Source organism: Hippocampus comes, unplaced genomic scaffold (assembly GCF_001891065.2).
Source record: "Hippocampus comes isolate QL1 unplaced genomic scaffold, H_comes_QL1_v1.1 scaffold625, whole genome shotgun sequence".
Lineage (NCBI taxonomy): Eukaryota > Metazoa > Chordata > Actinopteri > Syngnathiformes > Syngnathidae > Hippocampus > Hippocampus comes.
Window position 1 is genome coordinate 61,362 of NW_017805859.1, and position 19,133 is coordinate 80,494.

At 42.7% G+C, this 19,133-nt stretch overlaps 3 protein-coding genes across 5 annotated transcripts; 2 read left to right on the forward strand and 1 right to left on the reverse strand.

The window, feature by feature from the left end:
- The first annotated feature begins 299 nt into the window (after positions 1-299).
- Positions 300-4,279, forward strand: LOC109526954 (retinol dehydrogenase 3-like). 3 transcript variants are annotated; one of them, XM_019888539.1, is made up of 5 exons: positions 300-777; positions 1,511-1,827; positions 2,056-2,314; positions 2,396-2,559; positions 2,771-4,279. In XM_019888539.1, exons 2-5 carry the CDS (start codon positions 1,515-1,517, stop codon positions 2,992-2,994), a joined length of 960 nt encoding a protein of 319 aa, XP_019744098.1. In that variant the 5' UTR covers positions 300-777; positions 1,511-1,514; the 3' UTR covers positions 2,995-4,279. The 3 variants fall into 3 exon arrangements, with proteins under 3 accessions (XP_019744098.1, XP_019744100.1, XP_019744099.1); XM_019888541.1 differs by having other exon boundaries at positions 300-674; XM_019888540.1 differs by having other exon boundaries at positions 300-598.
- Positions 4,280-4,379: 100 nt separating this feature from the next.
- On the forward strand, positions 4,380-8,831 carry rdh1 (retinol dehydrogenase 1). The gene is made up of 6 exons (XM_019888535.1): positions 4,380-4,556; positions 5,629-5,661; positions 5,739-6,069; positions 6,729-6,987; positions 7,986-8,149; positions 8,306-8,831. Exons 1-6 carry the CDS (start codon positions 4,554-4,556, stop codon positions 8,527-8,529), a joined length of 1,014 nt encoding a protein of 337 aa, XP_019744094.1. The 5' UTR covers positions 4,380-4,553; the 3' UTR covers positions 8,530-8,831.
- A 221-nt stretch (positions 8,832-9,052) lies between these two features.
- Positions 9,053-18,971, reverse strand: LOC109526949 (low-density lipoprotein receptor-related protein 2-like; the record flags this gene model as incomplete). The annotated part of the gene is made up of 23 exons (XM_019888531.1): positions 9,053-9,546; positions 10,117-10,258; positions 11,130-11,201; positions 11,753-11,860; positions 12,226-12,336; positions 12,759-12,879; positions 12,976-13,093; positions 13,306-13,373; positions 13,451-13,541; positions 13,690-13,809; positions 14,403-14,582; positions 14,683-14,906; positions 14,982-15,110; positions 15,190-15,355; positions 15,435-15,578; positions 15,667-15,798; positions 15,987-16,118; positions 16,392-16,520; positions 16,602-16,724; positions 16,801-16,938; positions 17,376-17,492; positions 17,926-18,042; positions 18,823-18,971. Coding segments are annotated over 23 exons (2,890 nt in total), but the record flags the coding sequence as incomplete, so codon positions are not given.
- Between the last annotated feature and the right edge of the window lie 162 nt (positions 18,972-19,133).

The window sequence follows — 19,133 nt, forward strand, 5'->3', positions numbered from 1 at the left end:
CCTGGAGTCCAAATGATTCTTTGAAGGATGAGTCACAAGTTCCTTAGTTTCAGATAATTCTTGATATCAACTCAACTAATTATACGGCAATCTATTATTAATTATTTATTTTTCACTTAAGCAGGCGCCAAGTTTATGAGTTACAAACATTTATATGAGAGTCAAACGATTCATAAAATAATTAAAATTAATACCATAACTGAATCGTGTGTGTCTGTGTGTATGTGACGTGTAGACGCCACAGTCTCGTCGAATGTTTCTGGTTAAAATCTTACCAATACAGCGAGTTCCAAAGAGTTCTGTGTAGCAGTCAACCTTGCAAAATCTGGTGATGGAATCCGCTCCGTTCCTGGCATCCTGCGCACACAGAGAACTCCTGTGAGAAAACACTCTTGGGCACAAAGTTACGGCGTCCACTTCATATATGTAAAATAATTGGAATATAAAACGCCATTGCATATCAGATGGCTTAGCAATCTGTAGTCCACGTTGCAGCCCGGAATATTAAAAAAGCAACGCGCGCAGCCACGCCTGCTGACCAAGGAGTAAACAAACAGCAAGACGTGTACAGAGCGGAAAAAGAAAAACACTTGTCAAGGTACTGCAGCCGCAACGAAACAGATTGTGTACCACTCAGTCACCCATCCGAGTTTAGCCAACTTTAGAATTTTAAGGTTAGAACGACTGTCTCTACTGGTAATTTTTTTTTCCACAACTGCCATTTTTGCATACAAGTAACCCAACTTTGACATACTAGTAGGACGAACTCCTAGTGAGGTAAAACTGCATTTGTTGATAGTATGCGTTACTGTAGTACCCGTGAAGCTCTTGTAAAGCAAGTAGAATTTTGTAAATCTTACATTTACATTCAGCGTTGTAATACAGTAGTTTAGCCACACGGGGGTGGTGTTACTCTCCGAATACGGTATAGAACAGCAGTGTGATGTGTTTGGATGGAATGACTTGTAAATTAGAAAAAGTGGACAATTTTGTTTATCGATTAAAAAATGGATCGATATTTATTTTAATCATAATAATAGCCATAACATCCATTTTGCTAGCAACTGAAATGCATTGCATTTGTTTCGGAGCTGACATGCGGCTAAAGCCCGAGGCGTTTACACTTAATGTCCCTTATCTAATATGCTGTTCTACTCGACCCATGGAGTTAATTAATTCCCCCTGCATCTTGTTCTTATCATGTTTGTGGTTGTTTTTGAAAATAAGTCGTTGGAAAACGATGGAAAACCTCCACCAAATTTAATGACACGGAGGCCTTGGGTTTGATGTCTGTGATGTACACCGTAGCGTTTTTTTTAAAATTGCATTGCTGGCTTAGTAGGAATAAAACTGATGCTTAGTTAAACAGCAAAAAGGACAAAGTACTCTTTCACACTTTCAATCAAATATTTACCTACCATAAAAGGTACTGCAAGTCACGTGGTTACTTTGACAGCACAGATATTGGGACAAGTGTAGCTTTTATTTCCATTCTCATTTACCCCTGTAGGGAGATGTTCGTGTACATCGTCGCCGTGCTGGCCCTGTGGTTTGTCCACAGGTGGTTCAAGGAGTTGAAACGCGTGGCAAACAAGGGAGACAAACATGTCTATATCACTGGCTGCGATAGCGGCTTCGGGCATCTCCTGGCCAAACATCTGGATAAGCTGGGCTTCTGCGTGATCGCCGGCTGTTATACCGAGAAGGGCGAAGATGAGCTGAAGAAGGCCTCCTCTGACCGACTGACCACTCTTCATGTGGACGTCACTGACTCTGCCAGTGTTGCACAAGCCGCTGCTCTCATTGACGCTCTTGTCGGGCAGAAAGGTAAGGTATCGTGAGGCCACATCATTAGGTACGCGTGGAGAGGGAAGTCAGTTGTTACATTTATCAAGATGATAAAGCTGATTTTGGCTTGACACGGTTGGAGATAAAGGCAGTTTTCAATGTCCATTATACTGGTTGATTGCAGTGATATAAATTTGCACTCTGTGATACTGAGTCGTTTCTATAGCTGGATTTATGCTGCAGGTCCAAGTGTCCCTGTGTTTTCAGGACTGTGGGCCGTGGTCAACAACGCAGGCATCGGTGTGCCATCGGCCCCCACAGACTGGCTCACGATTGAAGACTTCAAGAGCATGCTGGATGTCAATCTGATGGGCGTGATCGACGTGACCCTGAGCGTCCTCCCTCTCATCAAGAAGGCTCGAGGCAGGGTGGTGAACGTGGCCAGCGTATTCGGGAGGCTCAGCCCGTTCGGCGGCCCGTACTGCGTGTCCAAATACGGCGTGGAGGCCTTCAACGACAGCTTGCGGTAAGAGCTAACTTAGCTGCAAAGTGTCTCGTCCCTCCCGCTGTGAGTGCCGCCTTCATCTCAATTTCATCCCGACTTCAGTTTGAACTTGGCGCCATTTGGAGTCAAGGTTTTGTGCATCGAGCCTGGCTTCTTCAAAACAAACATCACCAACACGGAGGCGCTGGAAAATAACCTGATGAAACTTTGGGACCGATTGCCTCAGGATGTCAAAGATGACTATGGGCCAGACTTTTTGGAATGCTGTGAGTTTTTTGAGTCTTGTCAGAAACTGTGCAATTGTGGTAGAAATTTAAGACGGTTCTCTGGACTGTTTCAAGCTACCTTTTGGAAATCCGTTACCACTGCTCCTTGCATTTATGTCATTCAGAGTTTCCGTATTAATACAGTAAAGCTAAATTCCTGGCGGACTACTCTAAGGCGATTTTTTTTTTCTGTGTCTGCTTTCCGCTTCAGCATTTAAAGAGATATCGCAAAAATTCAAAGCGCTGACCGACAGCGACCTGATGAAGGTGGTCGGCTGCATGGAGCACGCCGTGGCCGCCATCCACCCTCGCACCCGCTACTCGCCCGGATGGGATGCCAAGTTCATCTGGCTGCCTCTGTCCTACATGCCCACCTTCGTCACCGACAGTTTCTTCCTCAAAAACAGCCCCAGGATTAAAGCGTCCGTGCTGTAAAATACGACGCGAGTCCTTTCCACGTGGCGTTACCACTTTTATTTGAATACTTTAGCATTGCGATATAGTCAAACTCAAGCCAGCGGTGAAAATAATCTTGACGGCCATGCATATGAACGGCTGACATAATCTTGTCTGGTAGCCGTTAGTCGCAATATTGTGTCCTTAAAGTCAATGCAAATGCAATAATATCGCTTATGTAAGCGCAGACAGCTGACCTCTCATCCAGAGTCTGGATCTTGGGCTGCTTTGCACGAGATTAATATTCAACTGTTGTTATTGGACTTTGACCTGACGTGACTTGGGACCGCGAAGGGGAGGCGAGTTTGAGGCCACGTATGTATCCGGCGACCATTTCAGCTCAATATATTGTATATCCGAAGCATTTCAAGTCTATATTTTTGCAGTGCTGTATAGATAACTCGTTTTCAAACTTTTTCGACCATTGCAACCACTAAGTTTTTACTGACTGAAATAGTGTCGTTGCACAAGTGTGCACACACCCGTTTATAGCATTCACACTCATGTTAAATGGGAGTCAGCACACACATGCCACTATTTCTAAGTGCCCCAAATGAGTTTCAGATGTTCAAGTAGGCTTTTCCTGGCCTCTTTCGGTTGCCTTCAAGCAGCAGCTTTTAGGTTTTATGCTAACACAGACTGCTGTTTCAAACTGTTCATAATTTCTTCGATCTTGTCTACTGCCGCAGTTGCAGCTGATTTGCGCCAAATAATTTTCAGATGTTGTAGTAGGCTTTTTTGTCTTTTATTTTTTTTGCTTTCCCAAAGAAGTCTTTGTTTCATGCTAAAACTGAGTGCTACATCAAACTGTTAGGAATTCCTTTCATCTTGACCATGGCTTCAGTTCCAGCTTCCAGATTTGTCCTAAATGCATTTCAGATGATCCAAAAGGCTTTTCAACATCTTTTTTTTTTGTTTTCACGAATAAGCCTGAAGGTTTTTGTTCTCACACTGACTGCTATTTTTAACTTTTCATAATTCCTTCCATCTTGACTGCAGCTTCGGTTCCAGTTAATTTACCCTAAATACATTTCAGATGTTCCAGCAGCAGGTTTTTCCGGACATTTTTTGTGCTTTTTAGCAGAAGCCTCCAGGCAATGTGGTGTTTTTTTTTTGGTGATGAGCAGTGAACCATTTGTTTCAGAAATGTCTTTTTAGAATTGCAGGATGAAAATTTCAACCTTGCTTTCATTGGCCCATAACACATTTTCCCTGAGAGGTTTTGAAAAGATTCATCTTGGTCTCAATTTTATGGACATTAAAATTTTTTTTTTTTTTAAATCGGCACTTGAACTGGGTTGTAAACTTTTTATATCCATTGTCTTTAGCATGCACTACGTATATCAAGAAAACAAATAAAAGTTTTTGTTATAAGTGGACATTGAACTGTGTTTATTGCCTGCTTGGCGTGATGTCGTGAAGTTCATTTTAGGTTGGGATCCTATCATTACAAAAGAATGCATGTTGCACAAGCCCACACTCGTCTTACTTCACTCAAGAGTTGCTAATGAGGAGACAATATTTCAACCCCTTTAGACATGGTAAGTGTATTTATTTTTAAACTATAACCTTAGAGCTCTTCAGTGTATTCATAAAACAAATGGGTAAAGTATATTATGAGGTAACTGATTTTTTTTCTCTTTATGTTTGGGCCTGTTTTAATGAACTGTTATTACGTACATACAGTCACCATTTTTTTGAAACACTAAATACATTTCCAAAGGTGCTATTGATGTGAAATTTTCACCAGATGTGTGGAACAATCAAAGTCATCCATACACGCAAAAAAAGCAGAACTAATAAGATTTTTAAAAAATTTAGTTGTGTGTAACAATGTGAAATGACACAGGGATAAAGTATTGAACACACAAAAATGTTTCATTACTTTTCGTTTTGGTCTGTTTAATTTTATGATTAGAGGTTGCAGCATTGCCAAATCAAATATGTGCAGCAGGCTGCAAATGTGTTTTTTTTTCTTTCAAATAAATATTGTAATTAAGGTGTCATGATTTTCACACAACATTCAAATGCATTTCCATATCAAATGGAAAAATTGGAAAAATGGAATGAACATGATTTTGCATTGAAAAAATAGCACATCTGCATTATGTCACATGCGTTGGCTGCAGCAACTGCAGGTTGAATGTCAACAAACAACTGTTGATTCACTGGTGGTTAAGCTGACATTCCCCCATATTGCTCAATGGAGGGACTGCTTTAAACCAGCGGTCCCCAACCCCCGAGGCACGTGTAAAGCATTACCGTAGCAACGAGAGAGTGTTGCAGCCAGATCGGACATTCCTCGTGTTGTGATTTGTGTTTATTATTATGTTACAAAAATACCAGTTTTCATGCAAGTCATATCATATCATTTTGTTGTATTTATCCGGCCTTAAAGGCCGGCCCCTGAAAATATTGTCTGACATTAGAACCAGTCGTTGGGGCAAAAAAGGTTGGGGTGGGGACCGCTGATTTAAACCACTTGTCCTATTTAGTCCCTAAACTTTCGGCACTGCTGCCTTTGACCACAGAGCCTTTCTCAGAACTTTTTTAATGCAATTTAGCTCATTGAAACCATGAGAACTCATTTTGTAATTGTTTTTGTCCTCTCAGGTGACTGAAGGAGTGACATCAGGTATTTTAGAGGTATTTTGATGATTCTCATTCAATTTTAAAGGGCTGAAAATGTTGCCTACAGGAAAAAATGAAATATGACATTTCAGGTTCTGGTGTCCCATCTGGTTTTGACGTCTTTCCTACTTGTGGCTTCACTCGCCGCCACATGCCGGTACATTAGAGACTCCTTCAAGGTGGACGCCTTTAACCTCAAGCACGTGCTCATCACAGGCTGCGACAGCGGCTTCGGCAACCTACTGGCCAGGCGGCTGGATGGCAAAGGTTTCCGCGTCATAGCGGCGTGCTTCACCGAGACAGGCTCGGCTGAGCTGGCTCGCTCGGCCTCCCCCAGGCTAAGGACGCTCCTCCTGGACGTAACAGACGGCGAGAGCATCAGGAGAGCGCGGGAGTTTGTGAGCAAAGAGGTGGGAGAGCGAGGTGAGCCGGGTGAGGAGCAGAGGGGGCCGCGGGCTGATAGAGTGCCAGTCCGAGTGAGGCGCCGAGAGATAACCTGGATTGACACCCCGCCTCCTGGCTACTCCTCCTCATCAACTCTTCCTCCTCCTACTGACAAGTTGGATAGATACTTTTAATGCAATGTGGAGGGAGAGAATAAGCATCCCACACACTTTTCACAGCCGCTGACACATTCAAGCTTTCTATGAGGGCCCGTTTTGCACCCCTAATTGAAGCCGTCGACATACAGTGGACAATATGAATTTGTGTTTTACGGTAATAGCGTATAATTTCAAATGTTGCTGTGGCTAAAAAGCCCGTATTGTGTTTGTCACAGTGTGTGCAGTCCATTAATGGGTAGATCATTGCAAATAGCCTCGGAAACACTCTCAAGCTGTCCTCGATTATTTTCTCTCTTTTTTCATTCCGCCACAAGAGGGCAGGATTGCAATTGTGTACAATAACAGCCAGCCTCCACATAATTGCTTTTGGGCCCCGATTGGCGTCCTACAGGTGGGATTTAAAATCTGGAGCGTGTAAAATGAAAACTAAATAGATAAATAGATAAAAGCGAGCCAATAGAGTAACCTTACCTCGACCTCTCAGTTGCCGCTAATGAGCCGGCTTTTTTTCCTCTGCAGGTCTGTGGGGTTTGGTGAACAACGCTGGCCGATCCACACCGATAGGCCCGGTAGAGTGGATGCACTTGGAGGATTTCACAAATGTTTTGGATGTGAACCTGACGGGCGCGGTGGACGTGACGCTCCACTTCCTCCCGTTCCTGAAGAAGGCTCGGGGCCGGGTGGTGAACGTGGCGAGCATTTTGGGCCGACTGGCGCTCATCGGGGGAGGCTACTGTCTTTCCAAGTGGGGGTTGGAGGCATTCTCGGACGGCCTCAGGTACGCGGACCAGCACCGTTAGTGACAGCAAAGTCGCCTTCTTTTTGTTGGAAGGGCTGAACTAAACTCAAAACAAAAGAGAATTAATGATACAAAATGTTGTGCATTTCACACAACCACCTAGCCTTATAACAATTCGTTTAGCTTAATGCTAACACACGATGCAAAATATAGACAGGCTCACGAACAGCTTTGGTGTCCCAGTCTTACATCACTTTAAGCAACAGATATTTGAACCTAAATATTATAGCAACACATTTAGACAAATCTAATAAAACTTACAGGTAAATATTCTTGAGGAAAAATGACTAATACTACTGCCGCTTGAGTCACTTGTGAAATTCTTCTTCACTCTTCTGTGTGGGTGTGGATATCTGTATTATACTGCCCCCAGGGGGCCATGGGGCATCTACCAGGAGGAGGAGCATAATGTCCATTGAACTGAAACACAAAAGATAAGATAAGATAAGAAAAACCTTTATTAGTCTGGCCATGGGGCACCTACCAGGAGGAGGAGTATAATGTCCATTGAACTGAAACACAAAAGATGTTCCAAAAAAACACTCAAATTATTTACATCCTATTTAATAATGTAATTATAGTGAGTTTTAAAAAATATATTTTAAAAAATATTGGGAAAAATAATCCACGAATAGGAAATAGGTGAATCCATCGGTGACAAGTATATGTTCCAAAAACAGTCAAATTATTTACATCCTATTTAATAATGTAATTATGGTGAGTTTAAAAAAATATTGGGAAAAATAATCCATGAATAGGAAATAGGTGAATCCATCGGTGACAAGTATGCAGGGGGCCTTGCATTATAGAGTGCTATTTTTGTATTAAAAAACAGATTGCAAACATTTTTTAGGGAAAGTGGGAGCTTGAACCAATTAATGGCATCAAACATGATTTGTGTAGAATATTTTGTATATGTCCCTATATAAACAGTACATATTGTATATGTGTTAAATGAGTGTGTCACTCTTGGCTAGGCAAGACATGCAGCACTTTGGTATCAAAGTGAGCATCATTGAACCTGGTTTCTTCAAGACCAACGTGACACGACTGGATCTCATAGAAGCTGACCTCAAAAGGGTCTGGACTCGCCTCCCTCAAGAAACAAAAAGCTCCTATGGAGAGACATACCTTGATGATTGTGAGTAAAAAGTGGGCTCTACGATCTCAAAAAAAATGAAAAAACAAACACATTTACCTCTCTCACACAAATAAAGCACTTCCAGGTCATTTTTGTCCTATGGTGATCCACTGGATTTCAGTTAACTAAAATGTGTCCAACGTTGTGACCTTGCAGACGTGAAGGCGCAGGCCTTCTCCATGGGCATCCTGTGCAGTTCACGCATCTCCTTGGTGACAAGCTGCATGGAGCACGCCTTGACTGCCCGATTCCCCCGCACGCGCTACACCGCCGGCTGGGACGCCAAACTTTTCTGGATCCCGTTGTCCTACCTGCCTTCCGTCGTGTCCGACTTTGTTATCAGCATGCTTCTACCTTCACCTGCAGCGGCGAGGAGGTGATGAAGAGGAACTTGGGGATGGTCACCCAATTCAAACGTTTATTCAGTCACGTCTCAGCAGCAGCAATTTTAACTGGACAGGCTTTTTGTCAATGATCAGAGAAAGCAAGTTTTATTTGTGATTGTTTGAGTTGTGAAATGCCTTCACGTTGGGTAGAAAATAACTCATCTGCATTCTTAGGGCATGCGTGGCTCGAGGAGATAATCATTAACATAAATTAACATCCATGCACAAGCATGTTCAAGTATATTGTTTCAAACAATTGCCTTCTGTTATTGCAATATCATTACTAATATAAAAAGATCACAATGACAATAATCGGTACCGGCTTTATTTATTTAAAAAAAAAAAATGTTTTGTCGTACAAAAATAGCACGTTACATGTACTTCATGGAATAGATTGTAAAAGGGCAATTAAATAGAATGGAAAAAGATAACGAAATAGAATAAAACTGTTTGTGAATAATGATTGTGGCTCCTGGAACGTGGCTGCCAGGAGACAGTATAATATATTTATTTCTTTTGCAGAGGATAACATAAATATGCCTGTGAGTATGGTTATATTGTCACTCTACATGTGTTGATGCACTGTTTGTGTTCTAATAGTCATTGCTATCAACTACAGCAATGGCATTTTGTATTTTGTGTTAGCATGAAGATAGCAAAAGGTTATGTGGTTGTTGTTCATACACGGGTGTATAATTATTTTAGTTTTGTGTTCAGTTTGACAGTAAACTTCAAGTGGGAGTGGCCTTTAACGGCTTGAAGCCTCTTTTTTTGAAGTACAGGAATTTCCTTCTGCTGAACAACAGCTCATTTGGGTCACTCGTATCTCAAGGCACCACTACATTATATATATCTTATGAATATAACAATTCATTTTTTTTTTTATTCCCCACAGGCTGCATAAAAAAATAAATTCTGTGCAAAGTGTGATTCCCCGTCGGTGAGGGCGGGGTTATACGTCACTGTCCTCTTTAACGAGAGTGGCCGTGTCTTTGAAACTGTCCTCGGTTGGTGAAAAGGTGCTTGGATGATGATGATGATGGTGGTGGTGATGATGATGATGATCCCTCCTTTGAGGTTTGGGCGGTGGGGCAAAGGGCTCCGGTGTCGAGGGGTCGCCGCCTAAGCTTCCTTCGGACTTGTCGTCCCTCATCTGTCCAAAAAAAAAAAAGATAAAAATAAAAATGGAATGAATTCCTGTCATTTCTGTTTTGTTCTTACTTTTCTCCTTGCTTTTTTTGTTGTTTTTCTGTTTGTTTTGTCACTTTGTGTTTGTTGTTACGTCGTGTGGACCTGATGTGGACTGTTTTCAGCATTTTTTGGCCACGACATTCATCAAGGAGGAGACTCGGTGCTTGGTGGTTTTGCTTTCTCGGCAGCATGGGTATGCCAGCACTGTTTTTGATTGGGAGGAATGTCGGCGCCATTTGACTGTCGTTGCTGGACAGCTCCGGGGGCGCTTGTGTCTTGCGCCTGTAATGGGCAGCATTTTCACAGCCCCGCTTTGTTCAGCGGAGAGATCGGTGCTGTTGAACCCCTCTTTAACGAGAGTGGCCGTGTCTTTGAAACTGTCCTCGGTTGGTGAAAAGGTGCTTGGATGATGATGATGATGGTGGTGGTGATGATGATGATGATCCCTCCTTTGAGGTTTGGGCGGTGGGGCAAAGGGCTCCGGTGTCGAGGGGTCGCCGCCTCTGCTTCCTTCGGACTTGTCGTCCCTCATCTGTCCAAAAAATAAAAAGATAAAAATAAAGGAATGAATTCCTGTAATTTCTGTTTTGTTCTTACTTTTCTAACTGATTCTTTCAATTCAAAATCTAGCCGAACTCACCTTGGAGTAGGACTGGTTTTCAAATGGGCTGCTGGGCTTGAGTTTGCGCTTGAATAAGCTCCACGTTGACTCCTTATAGAAAAGTTACACTCATCACACATTAATTGACGTACTTTGTACATACAGTATTTGTATACTACCACTGCAAAACAAAAATGCATTAAAAAAAACAACAAAATGTAATTATATGAACATTTGATTTCTTAAAACTAGTTAACATAGCCAGCCTCAGAAAACTTAATCAATATTGTGAAACTAGCGTATTGACACCAAATATACCGATGGAAGTATGGGGTACACTGTTCTCCCAACAATTCACAGAACCTGCCCTACATTGTTTGCTTAAGTGTTCCTATTATTGCTTTTGGTGCCACTTTGTGGCATGTTGGTGCCAAAAACTATCTTGGAGTTAGCTGAGAAACTTCCTTTAGACAAAATTAGGGCTTTGAAGCATTCTTTTTTGGTATTTTTGGTAAGGCTAAGGTGTCTGTCCCCCTGACAATAGCGGGGAAGATTATATTCCTTATTTTAAGATAGACTTATTCGTAATAATGATAATGCAAAATTATACAATACACACAAATTAGGCCTAGTCTTGATAATCAAGTATAAGAAGAGACTGACTTCAACAGGTTTGGTCGACATGTTTACAAGGCCCCCGCTTTTGCTGCTGTGAATTGATAAAGGAATGAATTCGAGACTAATAAAGGTTTTCTTATCTTATCTAACTGATTCTTTCAATTCAAAATCTAGCCTAACTCACCTTGGAGTAGGACTGGTTTTCAAATGGGCTGCTGGGCTTGAGTTTGCGCTTGAATAAGCTCCACGTTGACTCCTTCTAGAAAAGTTACACTCATCACACATTAATTGACGTACTTTGTACATACAGTATTTGTATACTACCACTGCAAAACAAAAATGCATTAAAAAAACAACAAAATGTAATTATATGAACATTTGATTTCTTAAAACTAGTTCACATAGCCAGCCTCAGAAAACTTAATCAATATTGTGAAACTAGCGTATTGACACCAAATATACCGATGGAAGTATGGGGTACACTGTTCTCCCAACAATTCACAGAACCTGCCCTACATTCTTTGCTTAAGTGTTCCTATTATTGCTTTTGGTGCCACTTTGTGGCATGTTGGTGCCAAAAACTATCTTGGAGTTAGCTGAGAAACTTCCTTTAGACAAAATTAGGGCTTTGAAGCATTCTTTTTTGGTATTTTTGGTAAGGCTAAGGTGTCTGTCCCCCTGACAATAGCGGGGAAGATTATATTCCTTATTTTAAGATAGACTTATTCGTAATAATGATAATGCAAAATTATACAATACACACAAATTAGGCCTCGTCTTGATAATCAAGTATAAGAAGAGACTGACTTCAACAGGTTTGGTCGACGTGTTTACAAGGCCCCCGCTCAGCTCTGTGTGATACACCGGGTTCACAAAGTTGTTCTGTAATTTCTCGCCACTCAAGTTTACGGTAACCTGTTCATGAGCAAAAAAAAAAAAGTGAAATGTTAGTTTTGTGTACACGCCTGAAGAGCAAATTAATAATTGCTGGGCCATTAGAAAGGTTTTAAAAAATATCCAAGTAAAGAGGAAATGAGATTTATCAACTATTCCTATCGACTGTTCTCAAAACAATTTGATCTATTGGGGTTTACTGGGAAAAAAAAATTGCATCAATGATTGTTACAAAAATAATGTCGCCTAAGTCTTACCCCATATAAACATTGAAGTTCTGAAACATTCTAAAAACAGCGAATGGCTAAGAATGTATGCTGATGTGCCTTCCGGCCACTCACTTTGTGTGTCAGGCATTTGAAGACGTTTGAGGTGTGCTTGTGTACCTGCGAGGCATGGATGACTGCTGGGTCAGCGGCCATGGCGGCTGTGTTAGCATATAACGGATTCTCAAAGGTGACAGGATGCCTCGCCACTTCCATGGCAAAATGATCATCCTATGGTGACATTGGACTACCATTAATAAAAAGAAATAATTCATTCCCAAACACATAGTCAACATTTTTTTTCCTTAAAGGGGACAAACAGTAGGGCTAATTTACAAAGTAACCGCCCCCGCACTGAGCTTTTCCACCCATGACTTAAGACGGCAAGGCTGTGTGAAGATTCAGAGCCACTTTCTGAAACGCTACATCACAAAGAAACATCATCTTTCCCCTACAGGTATTTTTCCTCTGTTATCATGTCAAACGCAAAAGGTAAGCAGAGCCGCATCAAGTTTTACTGGATGAAAAGATTAGCATTAGCTTCTGGTGAGCGGCACACAAGTGACTGATGAGTGAAAATGCTTTGATGGTCTTTATAGATGCTGTCTTTTTCCCGCCACCTTCTAGTCTCTGTTCCTGCAGGTAGAACTCACCATCTGCATGGCGGTATCGATGAAGGACACTCCAATGCGCGTTGGTCCGAGGTCCACGTTATCACCCGAGTGGAACATCACTCCATTCCCCGTGTCGCTAGATTTCACCAGACTGCTAAGGCTAGGAAAACATAATTATTTCGTTAATTTAAGACTCTTTGGAAAGCATCAGTTGCACCACGTGTACATTTGAACAGGATGGCAAAAGCTTAGCTACCTAGGCAGCTTTGGCATAGAAGGGATGAAGGATCCAGTTCGTTTGTAGTTGAGGAAGACCCCGACTGCCAAAGCTCCAGTAATGATGATGATGATGACTGCGAGTAGAACTGCCACAGCTTGAGACAGAAAGAATATGATTACATTACAATCTAATGCGCTCGGTATAAATAACCCACTATTGGCTCCGCCCCATTTAGATCTGACACCGGGTAAGCTATTTCAACCCAATTTGGGTTACTTTAAACCCAGCAGTTTTAAGTATTTGTGAGTGCATCATCTGTGAGTCGGTTCTTATATTGGATCTCGCTGGTTAATGATGCCGTAGTACCTGTTCCTGTGGGAGCGCTTCGAGACTTGCCCATTTCGCAGTAGCTGCCCAAATAACCGTGAGGACATCTTTGCAAAAGACAGGATGATGAAATACCGGGTGAACTTTGATGGACTGCGATGAAACATCGAGCAACGACACTCACTTGCACTTGGGCAGACCTCCTTCGTCAGTGTAGCAGGTCCCACCATTCATGCATCTGCATGCAAGAGGCATCGCGACCGGTGCCTCAATGGCTGCAGAAGAAGAAGCCGGGCGAAAATAAAATCAAGCAAAAATAAAACAAATTCACAACCAAATCAAACCACAAGGGGAGCAGCCAAACACGTGATGACAGACACAAGCGGGGGCAAAGACAGCACATGCAGTCAGGTTGTGGTGTACCTGCATCGCATTCGCCCGAGTCGAAATCCAGCGCAGAGGAACCTTGAGGGCAGGCACAAGTGTAACCACCTGGCCGGAGTAGACACAGGTGACTGCAAACATTCTTGCAAGGGTTGGGCACTGAGAGCAAAGCAGAATCACGCCAATGAGACAACTGATGTTAAATAAATAATAGACAATGAAAAAAGTCACATTATAAAGTAATTATTTGATAATAAAAATGTCAGACCAATTAACCCTTTGTTTGGACAACTAACTAAACTGTAACTTAAATGACTTAATAGGGTACCCCAGATGTTTTTAAAAATTAAATCTAGCTAAAACTAGCTATCTTAAGATAGCTAGTTTTAGCTAGCTAGCTTGATTTAAGACAGACAGACTGGAATTTACATTTTCGCAACTACAAAGTTGGTCTGAATTTCTGGCTTGTGCGCTACAAGCGTTTCATCGCCACTGTCACGTCCTGGTCAACGGGTCCACTAATCTTCCAAAAATGCCATTATATCTTCGGTATTACATTTTTTTTTCTTGTGTGGCACAGATTGGAAAGGCTCTCAAATATGTATATTCACGTACACCTTTCAGTTGTTGTTACAATACACCCAATACAAGTCTAATATATTAGCAAACAATGTACAGTGGAAGCACAAAAGTTCCTTTCAGGAGAATCGAGAGCATTGTTTTTTTTTTTACTTGTGTGATTAACGACTGACCTGAGTGGTTGTGTCGGTGCTCCTGGTAAATGCGAACCTGAGTCAGCCAGGGGTTGATAGTTAACACTTTGACTTTGTTTCCTTTCCCAAACTTATTAGTCCTCCACACTTCCCCTTTCTCCTTTGTTGTCCAGTACACGTGGCCCTCAAACAGGTCCAGACTGTATGGATTCCCAATATCTGAAACCATGGACACAATACAGGTACTGTACCATCAGTATGCATTCTTGTCATGTCTCATTGTGACCAAATGTCTGGGACCATAACGCGTGACTCTGACCTCCTGATATGATGATCTTCCTGTCTGTGCCATCAGGCTTCATGGACCCAATGACGTTTTCTTTGGAGTCACACCAGTAAATCCTGTGCGCATTCAGATAGTCGAGAGCCAGACCAGTAGGCCAGCCTAAGTCTTCTTCACTGACCAGCACCTGCCTGCTTTGGCCATCCATCCATGCGGACTCGATTTTGGGTTTCCTACCCCAGTCTGTCCAATACATTGTTCTGCCAGGACCACATTACAGTGATCAATCTTTATACAACACATTGTACAATTGAATCCAAGTCAAGCAACCATACCCAAGTGCGGGATTGACGACGATAGCAGCGGGCTGGTCGAGGTCAGTGTGGACCAACCACTTCCTGTAACGCCCATCCAGTTTGGCCACTTCAATGCGATTGGTGCCAGCGTCAGTCCAGTAGATATGCCTGAAAACGAAGGTGGACGTTTGAAACAATGGCCAACGGGGCCAAAAAGGAAAACACCAAACAAGCTCCGGTGAATTACCCGCCAACCCAATCTACAGCGATGCCGTCGGGATTGGCCACATATTTCAGGTTGAGGTCCATGTCTCTGACCGGGTTGCTGCCGTGATCATTGAAGGTGGTCATATAGGCCCGTTTGATGGAGCCAAACTCTGACCCTCGACCCACAACTGTCCAGTACACAACACCTAAAACAAGAAAGTGATCATGTCGGCAATTCTTTTTGTTGCTACAGACAAACAAAACCAAAAAAAAGTATATCCTTACTAAGGCCTTGTTTGTCTGGATCCCACAAGTAGTCCAGAGCTTGGATATGCTCGGCATTGTCCACATAGTCTGAATACTGCTCCGATGAAAGATTGAAACGGCGGATACGGACGTTATCCGGCAGGAGAAGTACTGGTGGGTTTCCTTTTATGATACAGATAAATACATTTTGAGCAATGAGGTGCAACCCTCAAATCAAGTTAAATTGTGTCTTTGCAGAGCCCTTTCTTACCTTGGGCGGCACAATGGGTCCCACGCGGCTCGCTAAAGGAGACAAAGCCCTCAGCGCAGAAACACTCGTAGCTTCCCTTTGTGTTCTTGCACTCTTGCGGACAAATGCCGTACACCTCACACTCGTTGATATCTTTTTTATTTTCCCCCAAACAGACAAAGTTGAGCGTAAACATAAAAAGTATTGGGACCATCTTGCTGGCGACTCAAAATAAAACATCTGCTTTCAACAGTTAGCACAATTTCAAATGTTTAAAGCATGTATGACAATGTTTGACTTTCTCTATCAACGTTTGGTTAGAAGGAACCGGATGCTGATACCTTCACAGGTGTGTCGTTCGCCACTTTTGGCCCGGTAGCCTGGCATGCAGGAGCACAAGAAGCCTCCGTCGGTCAGGTCAGTACAGTTGTGTTCACATATGTGGGCACTGCAAGAGTGCGTGCTCTCATGGTCTGATAGGGAAGCATGCAATAATGTGTTGAGCGTTTACTGCAGCTCGAAACAAGAAAACAAGAATCGAATTATGTAGTAAGTAATTGTCAGTGGCTAAACAAAGTCACGCTCAATACGTTAGGTTGGCCTTTCCCAATTTGCCGGATGCATTTACACAAATAAGATCAATCAAAGGAGGTTTTAGCTCACAAATAAAAATGTCATTTTTATTCATTTTTCAGGGAATATTCAATGACAACTTGGGCTGAGTCGCGGTCGGAGTCGTTACGTACGGCAGCCGAGTTCATCCGATTGGTCCCCGCAGTCGTCATAATCATCGCAGGCGTACTGAAGAGGAACGCACTGTCGATTACTGCATTTGTACTCCTCGTCAGCGCAGGGTCCGTGTGTGGGGCTTTGGCCTGGACGGACAGAAACATCACACTCCAGGATTGATAGAGAAGCACGCAATAAAGGAATGGATGCTTTCAAAATCCTCTCACAGTTTTCTTGTCTCTCATCCGAGCCGTCGCCGCAGTCGTCCACCGAGTTGCACAGCTCGTGGCTGTAGATGCACCGGTTGTTATCGCAGCGGAAACGGAACTGCGTCTCACACTTGACTGTCACTGCGGGTACAAAGTTGACAATGACACGTGACAAGTTTGGAAATGGATGGACTCCCTGCGCATGCGTTTTCCTTACAGCAGAGGTGAAGCTCCTCGTCGGAATTGTCCCCACAGTCGTCGTCTCCATCGCACTTCCAGTGAGGCTGCACGCAGACGTGGTTCTTGCACTCAAACAGGAAGTGGGGGCAGTGGGTGCCGTTTGGGAAGCGTGGTGCTAAAAGTCAGGAACACAACGTTGAAAACTCAATATGAAACCGAAAATTGATCAAGCATAAAATTGAATCTCAGTATGTTGCATTAAAACTACTCTGACCAATGCGTTTTATTCAAAAAGTTACTAAATGTAACAAAGTAAATGTAGAGCATTGCTACCAAGCTGATCTGTGAAATTCATTCAAAATAGCACGGCTATCGCTGTAATCTAATACAAACAAATAAATATATACGGGTATATAAAAATATATAAAAATAAAATATAAATAAAAATATGCTGAACATGAACATGAAGTGGTTTCTGGTGTGTGCGCTATGTGCGGCCGCACACTGTTTGAGGAGGAGCACCACCATGTTAAAATGCACCAAAATCATCCCCCACCAAAAAAACAAAACATGTTTGCAATCAAAAGCGAGCATCAAAATGTCCAAACTCACGACACGACGACTCATCCGTGTAGTCCGCGCAGTCGGCGTTGCCGTCACATTTGAAGCGGTCGGCGATGCAATGTCCGCTTCCACATTGGAAGTAGCCAGGGTGGCACGTCCGTAGCTCTGCAACACACGCGCATTGCTGGATCACTTCGTTACACGTACAAACATTGTGGGCGTTACGATTCTGTTGTGAATACAAGACAATTCATTGGCAACATATACATGAAATAGCTGAATTGGGAATGATTGGAAATGAATGACTTTTAAAGAATTTTACATCATTTCTTCCCCCTCCAAATAACTTGTTGTTATGTACTTGCTTATATTCTATCATCAAGTCTTAGTGTGACATGCTCAACTATTGTCCCCCCTCCTACTCCACCAGTCAGTGTACGCATGGAAGCTTTCATTCTGTCTGAATAAAAGATGACAGGTGGTCCCGTCTGTCTCCTCTGCTCAAAAATGCCCGTTTTATTGCGTCTTGGCACGGTGGTCCACAGTTACTCGCAAACAGCCAGACCCCCCCCAGCCAAAACAAAGAGCCTCCACCCACCACAGTCCCTTTCATCCGAGTTGTCTTCACAGTCGTTGTCATGGTCACAGACCCAACGGTCGGGAATGCAGTGCAGATTATCGCAGCGAAACTCGCTCTCGGTGCACGCGCGTGGCGCTGAGGAGAGGGAAAAGGCAGATATTTCTTGATTTTCACAAATTCCATCATCTGAGACACATTTATCAAGAGCCAAGGAACACATTAACATGCTTTCAAGGTCTCTGTATTATTTTACTCCTTATAATGACCCCAAGAAAAACACCTCGGCCTCTGTAAGTTCAGCAGCACCAGCGAGGCTCCAAATCGGGTTTCCTCCTTATTAAGCAGCACCTTCTCAGGCATGATTTAATTCGGTAATGGTCAAAGGTGACAGACTCCCTATCTCCTGAGGACAGACTGTTTCTCAAGCTGCTGATAAGCTCGCTTGTCTCCTCTTACGGCAGCCAGCTGTCAGCAGAAGTGTGAAGCCTCTTGCAAAAAAAAAAAAAAAATCATCCTTGATAAAAGCATGGCAGAAGATTTATTCGCCTTCGGTGCTCTATTTTCATGCACAATTCTCAGTAAGAGCGAGACTGAGGCAGAGGTTCTTAAAATTTTGACAACTAGTGCCAACTCAAAAAATACGTGGCTCTCGGGGATTTTATTCCTAGAAAATATAAGCCTAATATTATTGTAAGTCACTGTGACATTATGCAGTTTGATTGATTTCAACTCTGTTGAATATGGGAAAATAAGAAACAAATATACTAAAACAATTTTTCAATTCACCTCAAATCCCAGGATTTAAGGTAAGTATGAAATTGTAATTTACGAATTTCCCCACAAGATAAAGCAATTACACACACACACACACACACACACACACACACACACACACAAAGTGTGGTGAGGACTCACTGCAGCTGCGTTCGTCAGAATTGTCCCCACAGTCGTCGTCGCCGTCACAGCGCCACCTGAGCGGGATGCACCGATGGTTGTCACACTGAAAGTCGCCGCTGGCGTCGCAGGTCACCTCATCTAAAAAGAGAAGCGAAGGTGAAACCTTTCTTCATGAGTTGGCTCCCGTGGACAATGGCTTGATTTTTCATGGTTTTGAAAATGAATAATAATTATAGTTTTTGTTTTATCAAGGTGAGATGTAACTAGTTTGTTTTCTTTCTATTTAATTTAAGCCTTTTTGTGTTTATTTTATTTCATTGACGAAAATG